Source organism: Leucoraja erinacea, chromosome 11 (assembly GCF_028641065.1).
Source record: "Leucoraja erinacea ecotype New England chromosome 11, Leri_hhj_1, whole genome shotgun sequence".
Lineage (NCBI taxonomy): Eukaryota > Metazoa > Chordata > Chondrichthyes > Rajiformes > Rajidae > Leucoraja > Leucoraja erinaceus.
Genome location: NC_073387.1, coordinates 13,223,018 through 13,237,510, shown reverse-complemented (window position 1 = coordinate 13,237,510; position 14,493 = coordinate 13,223,018). Strand labels below are relative to the sequence as shown.

The 14,493-nt window shown below is 44.3% G+C and overlaps 1 protein-coding gene across 1 annotated transcript in view; it reads right to left on the bottom strand.

The window, feature by feature from the left end:
* Positions 1-14,493, bottom strand: part of fat2 (FAT atypical cadherin 2) — a 172,840-nt gene that overhangs the window by 82,267 nt on the left and 76,080 nt on the right. Inside the window, exons 4-5 of the mRNA XM_055642663.1 lie at positions 14,249-14,310; positions 10,634-10,948 (exon numbers count right to left, since the gene is read on the bottom strand). Of these exons, the coding sequence (XP_055498638.1) occupies positions 10,634-10,948; positions 14,249-14,310 (377 nt within the window). The remainder of the gene's footprint in view (positions 1-10,633; positions 10,949-14,248; positions 14,311-14,493) is intronic.

The following is a 14,493-nucleotide window of genomic DNA, read 5'->3' as shown; positions in this document are numbered from 1 at the left end:
TGAGTGAGGGGCTGTGTTCTGTGAGTGGGGGCTGTGCTCTGTGAGTGAGGGGCTGTGTTCTGTGAGCGAGGGGCTGTGTTCTGTGAGTGAGGGGCTGTGTTCTGTGAGTGAGGGGCTGTGTTCTGTGAGTGGGGGCTGTGTTCTGTGAGTGAGGGGCTGTGTTCTCTGTGAGTAAGGGGCTGTGCTCTGCCAGTGGGGGCAGAGACCACCAAGACGAACCCGGTGCCGATGTGTGCAGCTGGGAACGAGAACCAGTGAGTTAGTCTGGAGCCGGTGAGTGAGTCTGGAGCCGTGGAGTGTTGTCGGAGCCGGGGGCTGAAGCCTCTGAGCCTACACCCCCCCATACACTCCCCCCTCACACCCCTCTCCCCCCCCCCCCCCCCCACACCACCCCTCCCCGTCCCGCACGCACCCCCCCTCCCCCCTCCGGCCACGACTGCACAGTTGGGGGCCATGCGTGTGTGGTGGAATTTGGAATTGGTGGAGAGGTGGAATATTGTGTTGGGGGACCAGCCCTCCCATGTGAGAATGGGACCCAACGGATGGGGTTTGGATGGGGTTTCAAATGCAGCTTGCATCTGTACATTACTTGAAACCGTTGTATCATCTACCCCATGTGTGTGCTTTGTTCATGCTTGCCTGATACATAGTCATTAAAAAAAAGATAGTAACAACATTCCTCATGCATCATAATGTGATGCCAGTGTTGCCTGATTGTACTATGACAATTGAGGTAAAGACATGCATGAAGCACAAAATGATGGTGTAACTCAGCGGAACAGGCAGCATCTCCGGCGAGAAGGAATGGTGATGTTTCGGGTTGAGACCCTTCTTCAGACTGTCCCTGCCTCGACCCAAAACATCACCCATTCCTTCCCTCCTGAGATACTGCTTGGCCCACTGAGTTACTCAGCATTTTGTGTCTATCTTCAGTTTAAACCAGCATCTGCAGTTTGTTCCTACACATGCATTAACCACATAGAGAGCAGTGATGGGAAGAAGCTCCCTGTTCAATCCTCAGGTACATTCAGGCTTGCTGGATATTGAATGGAAGCCAAACTGGTTATGGATGCTTGTTGCCAATTGACATTTTTGGCCAATCCTGTGGTATAGTCTTGATGGAGTACAATGACTGAAGATGCACTACAACTTTAGCGTATGTTCATTGCAGCCAGACATGGGTGACTGCGGTGAAGCCAAGAGGGGCATGTTAGCAGGACTACCAGAAGAAGGCAGTTGTCCAAGGCATGACTTGAAAGTCACAAGTCCCCATGTCAGCAGCGGCCTCTGCAGCCCCCGTTTTTTATTATTTTTTGAATGTAGTTTTTGTATTTTTTGTTGGGTGTGTGTGTGTGTGTGGGGGGGGGTGGGGGTGGGGTGGGAGGGAGGGGGTAACAATCTCTCCCTATAGACCCGATCTTTTCTTTGTCGGGTCTCCGTTGTCGTGGGGGCAAAGGAGCGGCCTCCAACACATGCGACACTTGCCGGAGTGGGTTCATTGGCTTGGGGACCTCCGGAGATTGAGTACTGCGGGTCTGGCGGAAGAGCACCGGAGCCCGCTCACTGCAATGCACCTTTATCCCACAAATCTATCCTGGAGCGGGGTTTAGCTGGAATGCATTGTGTGCAACATTATAGTCGACTCCACCCTGCGGGGCTTGAAGGAGCCATGCCAGCCGGGGGCTTTGACTTTGGTTTGGAGAGGGTGGAGAAAAGTTTTTTTTTGGCCTTCCATCCAGAAAGCTGTCTGGATTATGATGTTGTGTTGTTGGCATCTATTTGTCTAAAAGGCAGAAATTGGATCAAGGGGTCCAAATGACAATTCTTGATCTTGTTTTCTTCACTGGTGGCAAAGGAGAACATGCTGATAGATTGGTTTATAGAGGCATACCTTTATAATCTGTGGTTTAGCTTGCAATATTTTCTCAGGATAGAATTGACCAGCCGCGAAGAGGGCATCTGTAAAAGGAGAAAATTGGATAAACGTCTCTTGATTGTTTTCTCACTGGTGGCAGAACCTGATAGAAGTTTATAGAGGCATAGTTAATCAGAATATTTTCTCAGGATAGAATTGACCACCGCGAACAGTCTGTCTGTTTTATTGTCTTTTTTTAATTTTTAATGTGTGTTAAAAGTTTGTGTAAATGTTCTCCAGTTTGTTTTATGTGGGGGGAGGGGAAGGGGTCGGGAGAAACCTTTTTCAGTTTCTTACCTTGCCAGAGAAGCGATTGTTTTCTGGATCATATCTCTGGTCGCTCTGCAGCCTACCATCGATGGAGCTGGAGGCCTCCTCGGACTGACTTGAGCCCCACCGCGGGGCATGGACATTGGGACATTGGAGCTGATCTCTTGCCTGGGACTTACCATCAAGAGCTCGCAGTCTCGGGAGAGGCTAGTCCAATGAAGCAAAGGCTCGACCAGCCCCAGCCCCAGAGTCTGATCGCTGGCTCGGGGCAGCTGACATCCCTCCGATGCAGGAGCTGATCGCCCTGATGCAGGGTGCCAAACGCCGCCGGCCACGGGAGTCAAGATCGTCCCGTCAACGGAGGGCTCGAGACCTTCCATCACGGTGTGGAATGTGGAGGAGTCACTGTGGTAGATGTTTATGTTAAAATGTATTTTGTGTGTTCCATTGCATTTTGTTTGGCAAATGAAATTCCTCGTATGTTGCAAAACATACTTGGCTATAAAGTGGCATTGTGATTGATTGATCGTGATTGCCAAATATTAGAGAGCATGGCTTTGAAGTAAGAGGGGTAAAGTTTAAAGGAGATGTGCGGGGCAAGTTTTTTTTAATGCACTGTGCGGTGTGTGCCTGAAATGTACTGCCTGGGGGAGTGGTGGAAGAAGCTGATAGAATGGAAACATCTAAGAGGCTTATAGATAAGCATGTGAATATGTAGGGAATGGAGGGTTATGGATTGCAGAGGAGCAATTTACTATCATATTCAGTATAAACTTCATGGGCTGAAGTCCTGTTCTTGGGCTGTACTATTCTATGCTTTCATAAAGGTTCTCCTATGTGCACTGTGCAGGCAGCAATGTTCAAAAGAGGTGCCCACAGGCATCAGCCACCCGCAACAACTACAGTGTAGCTACAGATTAGACCAATAATACTGCTAGCTGAAGAGTTGGAAATGGAGGGGGGGGAAGAGGAATCAGCATCATGACCTGTTTGCTGCCTCCAGGGGCACACTACACCTTCGAGGTGCCCTGCACTGCCTCCTGCAGCTGGTCCACTTACCAGCCCACTGTTCCGTGCATCCACCGCCGCCATCTTAGGTATCTCCTCCTACTTAAGTCATGAGGTCATAAGGGATAGGTGTAGAATTAGGCCATTCGACCCATCAAGTCTACTCTGCTATTCAATCATGGCTGATCTATTTCTCCCTCCCAACCCCATTCTCCTGCCTTCTCCCCATAACCTCTGACACCTGTACCAAACAAGAATCTCTCTATCTCTGCCTTAAATATATCCACTGACTTGGCCTCCGCAGCCTTCTGTGGCAAAGAATTCCACAGATTCACCACCCTCTGACTAAAGACATTTATCCTCATCTCCTTCCTAAAAGAACATCCTTTAATTCTGAGGCTATGACCTCTGGTCATAGACTCTCCCACTAGTAGAAACATTCTCTCCACATCCACTATATCCAAGCCTTTCACTGTTCTGTAAGTTTCAATGAGGCCCCCCCTCATTCTTATTTTTCCTGCGAATGAAACATAAACCATTCTTCTAATCTCCAGTGAATACAGGCCCAGTGCCGACAAACACTCATCATAGGTTAACCTACTCATTCCTGGACTACTTCCCAGGCCTTGGGCATGAGCAGCACCAGTGAGTTAGCCAGGCCTACTACAGGTGAATATGTGCGGCACTGCAGGTCTCCCTGCTCTAATCTCTATAGACAAATGGCTATGCATCTAAGCAGCTTCAATACCATTTATAAATCCACCAAAGGCACCATTGTTGTTGGCTGAATCATGTTAGTGATGAGTCAGCGTATAAGAGAGAGATAAAACACCTGGCTGATTGGTGTTGCAACTACAACCACTTATCCAGTGCACATGAACCCAAGGAACTAATCATTGGCTTCAGAAATGGGAAGTTGGGCACCAGTTTTCATTTGATGGTGGAGAGATTTAGCAGCTTCAAATTCCTGGGTGTTAACATTTCAGATGACCTATCCATCATATCGATGTTATCACAAAGAAAGATTCCTAATGCTTCTACTTTATAAGATGTTTACTTTAGTTTGGCATGTCACTGAATACTCTACAAACTTGTACAGGTGCAATGCGGGAAATTTCCTGACTGGTTGCACCATGGCGTGCTCTGGCAATTGTAACCCACATGAACACAAGAGGCTGCATAGAGTGGGGGACTCGGCCCAGTCCAGCAGGGACACAAACCTCTGCACCGTCTGAAACATCTCCATGAGGCGCTAACTTAAGAAGGCAACACTTCTCATCAAGGATCCCCACCATCTTCTTGCTGATACAGTTGGACAAGATGTACAGAAGTCCAAAGTCCCACGTAACAGATACTTTCCTGAAATTAGTAGCATCTTTAACTGACCTGAAAAATACTAATCCTATCTCAGCAATGGAACATTACAGACTACCACTTGCACCATCATGGACTTGTTTCCTAAATTGTGTATTTTTGCACAAACACATTTCGAGAGTCATAGTGTTATACCACACAGAAAGGCCCCTTCAGCTCAAAAGAAAGAAATCCATGCTGACCAAAATGTCTCAAGTCACCTTGTCCATTCCACCTCCACATATTGGTCCATTTCCTTCTAAGCCATTTGCTCCTGGCCAGTTTTGTCAATTGTTTTGATTTACAAGTTGTTTCAAATTACCCTGGCGCAGTAGAAACGCCGCAACATTTAACTTATGATTTTTTTTTTGGTAAGCTCACATGGAAAGAAGAATAGACACATAAAATGCTGGAGTAACTCAACGGGACAGGCAGCATCTCTGGAGAGAAGGGATGGGTGACGTTTCGGGTCGAGACCCTTCTTCAGACTGAATGAAGAATGCCCTGTTAATACATTGGTTCAAATAGGCTGATATTTATTCACCCCTGCTAAAGGAAATCCATACCTTCCAACTAACCCATCATAGAGAAACTGCAAAGTGAAGTGCATTCAATGTTAAACCTGACAAGAAATGCCAGGTTGTGAAATTCTCAAGTAATATTAAAGCAATTCCACCTCCACTATATACAGTTTATAATAGGCATGTAAGCCATTTGCTATGTAGCCAGTTTCTAATTGGATTGATAAATACCATCACGTAAATATTCAAACTAACCCATCCAAACGCAGAACCAACGCCGCCCAACATTCCAACTTATCAACTTTTTTTATGGATAAGCTCACATGGGCAGCTTAGGTATAGAACACAAAATGCTGGAGTAACTCAACGGGACAGGCAGCATCTCTGGAGAGAAGGGATGGGTGACGTTTCGGGTCGAGACCCTTCTTCAGACTGAATGAAGAATGCCCTGTTAATACATTGGTGCAAATAGGCTGATATTTATTCACCCTTGCTAAAGGAAATCCATACCTTGCAACTAACCCATCATAGAGAAACTGCAAAGGGGACAGGGGGGGGGGAATAGGTGCACAAATGTTAAACCTGACATATATACAATGCCAGTCCGTGTTGGGCAGTAATGCATTATTGTGTGGTTTGAATTTATAGTACCTCTAATTCGCGGAAAGCAACTATTCCTGAGTGAGTTTGTTAAAAAACCATAGCCTTTGAACCAATCAGCAGGTCGAACAATTATAACAGGTTTGTGTCTCTGATGCTTTGCCCTGCTAGCAGGCAGCGGGAGGTGTAGAATGTAACAAATCAAAATGCACAGAGTTTGTGCCAATACACCTGTTTACAATCTCCAGCATAATTTCCACTGTACCTTGGTACACGTGACAATAAACTAAACTGAAATTTAATTAAAATAGGCAGCTTAGGTATAGAACACAAAATGGTGGAGGAACTGAGCGGGATAGGTGGCATCTCTGGATGGAAAGAATGGGTGACGTTTCTGGTTCGAGTCCATCATTGGAATATTCAGGCAAGTGTTAAGGTATGGTGGGCTGACCTCTACCATGCTGAGGCAGGTGTCAGCTCTCAGACTCCTCCTCATTCCTACCCCTTGGCCATGACCACACAGATGAACACCAGGGCCACGTCTCCTACACCATTATCGATCTCATCAACTTCAGCACCTTCCCCTTCTCAGCCTCCAAACCTTATAGTTCCCCAAACCAGCCCTGCCCATTGCTATGTCCTTCCCAAAATCCACCAGCAGGACTGCCCTGGCAGACCCATTGTTTCTGCCTGCTCTTGTCCCACCAAATCCTCATTGTGCCTCGGTATATTAGACTGATTTCTGGCAATCCTTTAGTGCCTTGGGAATTAGGTTATTTCAGAGTACATCTCATGGCTTTTCATTTTGCTCAAAGATTAAATAGGAAAAGTTCACAACAAATGCAATTTTTAGTTGAGTTTCTAGAAGAAATATTGAAATTCCATACACCTTTTGTTCATTGAAGATATTACAGTTGTATCTAAATGCATGTGAGCTTCTACACTCTAGGTTGTTTGCAACTGGTGCATAATTATGTTCAATGTCAAAACAGATATGGAGGCACTGGAGAAAGATTACACTGGAGCGACTGATTGTAAATAATAGAAAAGACTGACCAGACTGGTGATTGTTTCTCAAAAAATAAAACGTAATTAGTGACCTAATGCAGCTGTGTAGGTGTAGACAAATTTGTGGGGTTCTGATAGGATTGATATAGAGAAAATATTCTCACTTGTAAGGGATTCTGTCATTAATGGCTATAAATATAATATATTCACTAGTAAATTTTGAATAGAAAAGAGGATGCTGTTTTAGCCTGAGACAGGTTAGAATGTGAAACTTCAGAGATGGTATGGTGGCAAAAGCAAGGAGCAGAGATTACTTAAGAAGAACAGACAGCAGAAAGTAATAGAAGTCTATGAATAAGGGTGGAAAGATTTGCGAAAAGCATGCTTACTTTGCACTTTGTATCATCTTCTGTTATTAATTTCCAGGACAACGCACTACCTGAGGAAACTCAAACAGGTCTCATTCCCCACCAACATCCTCAGGACTTTCTACAGGGGCACGGTGGAGTCTGTGCTCACGTACTGCGTTAACATGTGGTACTCCAACTGCAACTGCTCAGACAGGAAGGCTCTGCAGAAGGTAGTGAGGGGAGCAGAGAGGGTCATTGGCATCTCCCTACCCTCTGTACAAGAACTGTTGCCTGAAAAAAGCACTGAGCATTGCAAAGGACAAACTGCACTCCCTCCACACACACCTGAATCTCCTGCCATCAGGCAAGAGATACCACAGCATCAAAGCCCGGACAACAAGGCTGCTAAACAGCTTCCTTCCACAGGTTGTGAGGCTGCTAAATAGTCACTCCACCTGATTCTGCTGCTTTTTTTTTGCACTGCCACTTTAATAACAAACGCTGGCACTGGCCACTTAAATCAGCTGCCCTGGACAATTTATGACTGTTTTTACTTGTGTTTTATTGTTGTTTTTTACCTGCACTTTTTTTTTACTATTTTTTTATCAGGGACTGGATTGTTTTTATTTATGTGTGAAATCTTTAAGTTTTATGTGTGATGCTGTGGTATTCCCTGGGAAACATCTTCTCATTTTGCACTGTACAACTGTTGCTTTGCAAGATGACAATAAAGGTTGGTTTGGTTTGATTTGATTTGATAACTGAAGTCTGAACCACCCACACATGATTCCACACGGATGTCCCAGCCCGAAACGTCACCCATCCTCTTTCTCCAGAGATGCTGCCTGACCCACTGAGTTACTCCAGCACTTTGCCAGCATTAACCAGCATCAGCAGTTCATTTCTACACACATTATCAACCATCCTCAAAGCCAAACCATGGTTTACAATGATCTTTTCAGTTTCCATTTTCCTGAGGGCTCATCAAAATAATTACTATTCTATTTTTCTTAAAATAGAAGCCAAGAAGCCGGTTTAAACATGCTGAAGCAATAATCCAAACGTTCCTTTCTTGTTCCTCAGCTTTCACATTTTATTTTTACATAAGAGATTCCTTGTCCCCAGAAAGTGTAATTAAAATGTTTTGAATTACGCAATATTTTAAATGTCGTTTAGCTTTCAACCAGCTTCATAAATTGATAACCTCTTGTTTTCCTACAAAAAGACACAACAGTGTGTTATTACATCAATTACATAGCTGATTACTCTTCAACACTTTTTTTGGCTCGTATCCCTGAGCCAATTAAGGCAGGTTTGACAAGTGTTTTTCCAAACATCACTGAGGGATCAGATAAAATTGCTCAACAAATGACATTGTCAAAGAGTAGAAACAAAAACCGCAGATGCCAGATAATACACAAAAGGACATAAAGTGCAGGAGTAAATCAACGGGTCAGCCGGCATCCCTGGAGAACTTGGATAGGTGACGTTTCAGGTTGAGACCCTTCTTCAGACTGATTGTAGAGAGGAGAGAAGAAAGCTGGATGAGGGGATAGGCAGGACAAAGCATGTCAGGTAACAGGTGGCCAGAGACGAGAGGGGGTTTTGATAGGCAGATGGATGGAATAAGGGCAGATTGTAAAGCCAGAGGGAGCAACATAGCAGGAGAGGGGGGAAAGGAGGTGGGTGGACAGAAGGAATAGGTAGGAGCCAAGGTGGGGTATAGTGAACAAAAGGAATGGGCGAGGAAGAGAGAGGGACATGTGTGGGAGAGAAAAGGAGGGAGGGGGTTCATGGCGGAGGGGAGGTTAGTGAGAGATGACCTAAAATTGGAGAATTCAGTGCTCATACCATTGGGTTGCAAGCCACGCAAGCAGAATATGAGGTGCTGTTCTTCCAGTTTGCGTTTGGCCTCACTCTGGCAATCGAGAGGCCAAGGCCAGAAAGGTCAGTGTGGGAATGGGAAGAGTTAAAGTGGTTAAAACATGAATGTATCTGAAGACAGCAAGAAAATAGACTGTATGAATTAGTATGTTTGTGTGAAGCAAAGACCAGTTGGGTTGGATGATCTGTTTCTGGGAAATAATTGTTTTTATTTCAAAAAAATCAAAGTTATCAGGTCCTGAAATGTTTTTCCCATTGTTATGAGACTGCATTTCCTGCAATCACCTTCTCCATCTCCCTAGTCTTCACTTCTGCAGTTGCAGGAATCTCTTTAGTTTCTCATCTATATGCTCCCTCTTCCCATGAAGCTAGAGGAAGTTGAAAGGCCAAATTTGTGTAAAATTACCTGCCCTAAAACTGAATAAAAGGGCATCAGACCAACATGCAAATCAAGATGACAAAGAAAATAACTTAGTGAACATGCCTTTCAAAGCTTTTGCATTTGGTATCTGAAATAACTAAACTAAACTAAAGCCTAAGCTAAGTATACAATGAAGAAAAATACACAAGGAAAAGCAGGCAAAAATAGATAAGCCATCTTTAGTTGTTGCCTGAAGCACGTGTGAGTTGTGCATCTTACGTTCAACAATGTTTATGTTTTTGTTAAAAGATGACGCCTCAGGTATAGTTTGCAACAAGAAATGTATATCCACGATCTACTCCTTCATGACAAGGTTGGCTGACCTCCAACAGAAAACAATGATACTTTAACTATTCTGAAATGATATTAAGAGTTCTTTCCTCGCTGAAGCTAAGATGCAAAGAGAACACATTAAAAATAATTTGTGAACTCTTTAATTAGCACGTTGATTTTCTGTCTGATGGCACAGTGAGAGGATATTTCAAATCTAATGCTTCAATCAACCAACAACTACTAAATGGGCCAGAGAAGGGTATGCAATAATTACCAGTTGGCATCACTTCCAGCAGCTTTTAGCCATCTTCAAGTTTCCAGCTAAACAACAGGGAGAGGACTTCTTGGAAATATTTTATAGGAGGAATGGAGTTTTTGCAAGTGGATGGAGATTAATTCTTCCTCTAGGCCCCACAAGAGAACATTTTACACTCAGTTGAAGACCTCTTCTTTCTACAGATCTGTTGCAGGCTTGTTTCCATCTGGGTGCAACAGGTAACATTACATTGTGTCATCGAGTCATAGAATCATACAATGTGGAAAGAGGCCCATTGGCCCAACTTGCCCACACCGGCCAACATGTCCCATCCACACTAGTCCATCTTGGCCACATTTGGCCCATATCCCTCTAAACCTGTCCTATCGATTGTGGTCTCATGGGACTCATGTTAGTTTTTTTTTCTTTTTACTGGTTAAGTTTATTATTGTCACATGTACTGAAATACAATGAAAAGCTTTTTTGTTGCGTGCTATCCAGTCATCAAAAAGACTATACATGATTACAATCAAGCCGTCCACCAATCAGTTTATGCGTCTCTTTTACATTGGTCATCTTCTCTGCTTGGATGCTCTTACCAGAAGCCAAACTTGCACCAACCAACCCTTCATTTGGGGACATCCTACCTACTCCACCATTCCGACCATTCAATTTTATTTCCCATCCTCTGATTCCATCCACGCGGAGGACATTCATAATTCTTTTTAATTAAAGCTTGCCAGTTAGGAAAAAAAAAGGCATATTCTCACTTACTGTCAGGATGTCATAGTCTCCTGGCAAGAATGCCCACATGGACGAAACCATCCCAGATTTAGGATTAATGCTGAATTTCTCTTCTTTGGAGTTACTTTCAATGCTGTAGGTGACATCTGCATTTGGGCCTACATCTTGGTCAGAAGCGATCACCTTGTAGATTGGTTCTGGCTTGTCGGAGTCGTTGCGTTCTAGCAGCCTAACGTTGTACAGAACCTCTGGGAACCTGGGAGCATTGTCATTTTCATCCATAATTTCCACCACCACCTTTGCTGTGGACTGTTTTGGAGGAATGCCGTTGTCACTCACAGTCACCTATGAGAAAGCAGAGAGAATCGATTTTTACCACTGGGACAAAAATACCCTGCACCATGCAGTTCCAGGAACCACTCAGTTCAGCCAATGCACAGGAAAATATATAATGTTTTACATTCATTTCAAGTTCAGTCCGCCACTCACTTAGATACACACACTAGGGTGGATGTGAAGCAGAAGGATTAATTGGCGATTTGTGAATAAATTTGACTGTGAAATAATTTCAATTGTGTCAGTGACTGTGTTGAGATGGGTCATGAAATTTTCCCACATGAAATTTATGGAGGACAGGATGGAAAATTGCACGGCAAACGCCTGCAATCCGATGGCAAGGGAGAATTCACAGATCCATCCCAGCGGGAAAATAAAGGCAGCAGCACAATATGAATTCTAAGTTTCAAACTGTGAGACCTGACTTCTCGCCCCAGGCTGTAAATCAAAAGAAGAGTGGGATACCACACTGATCAAAGAATCCAGCTGCAATCTTTCAAAGCAAGGCGCAGAATTAATCTCCCCATGACCAGAACTGGTTGTTGGATCGTAAGCCTCGTAATTTATCCTGTACGTCAAGATTGGCAGATCTTGATATTCTGCCTGTACCCCTGCTGACAGGCAAGTTCATATGTTCATAAGTGATAGGAGCAGAATTAGACCATTTAGCCCATCAAGTCTACTCCGCAATTCAATCATGACTGATCTATCTTTCCCTCTCAGCACCATTCTCCTGTCTTCTCCCCATATCTTTTGACACTCTTCATGATCAAGTATCTATCAATCTTCGCCTTAAATATACCCAAGGACAGCCTCCACGGCCATCTGTGGCAATAAATTCCACAGATTCACCACCCTCTGACTAACGAAATTCCTCCTCATCTCTTTTCTAAAATACGTCCTTTTATTCTGAGGCTATGACCCCTGGTACTAGACTCTACGATTAGTGGAAACATCCTCTCCACATTCACTCCATCCGGGGCTTTCACTATTTGTGGTAAAGAGCCCTGGAAGTCTCCTACCTTTCCCCCATCTCCTGACCATTACACGTTGTACAAACACTGCCCACACATATGTCACAGGATCACAGTAAGGTCACAACACAGAAGGAGGCCATAGTGTATGCCAGTTATGTGCAATGACAATCATAGGTTAATCATTCCCACCCTCCCTCCATACCTTTTTATTAAACTTTCAAGTACTGCATTTATCTGAATCTGTTTTAAAAGTCATGAATGAACCTGCATCCATTGTCTCCCCTGGCTGCACATTCTTGTCCTTAACAACTTGCTGGATAAAAAAATTCCACGATGACTTTTGGTTCTTTTACCAATCACCTTTGTTTTATAATTCTTCTTCAGTCTATGTGACAGATACAGGCTTAGTCTTACAGTGATACAGTGTGGAAACAGGCCCTTCGGCCCAACTGGCCAACATGTCCCAGCTACTCTAGTCCCACCTTCCTGAATTTGGTTCATATCCCTCCAAACCTGTCCTATCTATGTCCCTGTCTAAGTGCCTCTTAAACGTTGGGATAGTCCCAGACTCAACTACCTCCTCTGGCAGCTTGTTCCATACACCCACCACCCTTTGTGTGAAAAAGTCACCCCTCAGAGTCGTATTCAATCTTTTCCTCTTTGCCTTAAACCCATGTCCTCTGGCCCTCAATTCACCTACTCTGGGCAAGAGACTCTGTGCATATACCCAATCTATTCCCCAATTTAAACGCCTCTGTAAGATCACCCCTCATCCTCCTGCGCTCTAGGGAATAGAGTCCCAGCTTACTCATCCTCTCCCTACAGCTCAGAGCCTCTAGTCCTGGCAACATCCTCGTAAATCCTCGTAAGTCGTCAAAGGAAAATATGATAGACATTGTTGCGACCTTTCAAATGCTGGAATCAAGGGAAATGGGGATATTGCCGGATAAATGACATGGAGGGAGATCAGCCATGATTGATGAATGGTGGAGCAGGCTGAAAGATACTCTTAGTACTAGTTCTTATGTTCATACATATACTATGGGGGCCACCTGCTGTGTGCCATGTCAGTGTTCACAGCCGGTTAGCATTGACCGAGGAAGAATTTTCTCAAGGGCATTCACCAGTTCTGCCGCATTCAGCCTCTGTTTATGACTGAGGAGATAACGTGATAGGGAGAGGCAATAGCCAATTTCCTCCTGTAATGCCATCTACCCACGGGCTGCGACCATAAGCCTGTGTCATCTCCTGCCTCATTTCAGATTGTACAATGTACTATGAAGCATTGGGATGTGAGGGAGAATCAATCTTCCAAATTGATGATGGGATATCAGGACTGCCTTATGAAGAAAGACTGGATAGACTTGGTTTATACGCTCTAGAATTTAGGAGATTGAGAGGGAATCTTATAGAAACTTGAAAAATTCTTAAGTGGGGTTGGACAGGCTAGAGCAGGAAGATGTTCCCGATGTTGGGGAAGTCCAGGACAAGGGGTCACACTTAATATTAGTAGGGAAATCCTTTAAAATTCGAGATTATGAAAGAACTTTTCGTTCACACTGGAGAGTGGTGAAGCTCTAGGGGAACTCTCTGCCACAGAGGGTAGTTGAGGCCAGTTCATTGGCTATATTTAAGAGGGGTAGATGTGGCCCTTGTGGCTAAGGGGATCAAGGGGTATGGAGAGAAGGCAGGTACGGGATACTGAGTTGGATGATCAGCCATGATCATATTGAATGGCGGTGCAGGCTCGAAGGGCCGAATGGCCTCCTCCTGCACCTAATTTCTATGTTTCTATGTTTCTATGTTTCTATGAGGCCAAACATTTGGAGCTGGGTTATGGGAACCATTTCAGGCAGCTGGAAAACATAATTCCCAGGAAGGAAACTTCTGAAGGAAGGGGAAAGTGGGGAAAGCAGCAAGCTTACATGGAATACCCAAGCAGGAAGAATGCAAGGACATACACTAATATTAGTAGCAGTTTTGGCTATTTATTCTTCATTATAAAAGTAACTCGTGGGACTGGCCCTTTAGATAGAGCTCTAGGGGCTAGTGGAGTCAAGGGGAGAAGGCAGGCACGGGTTATTGATAGAGGGTAATCAGCCAATACACAATGAATGGCGGTGCTGGCTCGAAGGGGCGAATGGCCTCCTCCTGCACCTATTTTCTATGTTTCTATGTAACTCCAAAATCAAAAGTATATGAATGCACCATTCTGTGTGAAGTGACTGAGTGAGTTTTGTCAGCCTGACCATTGGAGTTGCTGTTGTCTTATACTCCACTGTTGTGTTACCTCGCCACATTGACAAGAAACCGGCAACCTTCACCCACTCACCTCCAGGTTGTGCTCGTCCCTCTTTTCACGGTCCAGTTTACGTGCTGTGGTGGTGATGAGACCTAAAAGCAAAAGGGACAAAACCTTTTAAATAAAGGTTTCCACTACACCTGGTAGATTCAAGATTCAAGATTCAATTTAATTGTCACACGTACCAATTAAGGTACAGTGAAATTTGTTACCATACTAAGTAAAAAGCAAAAATACACACAGCACATAAAATAAAGTTTAACATAAACATCCAC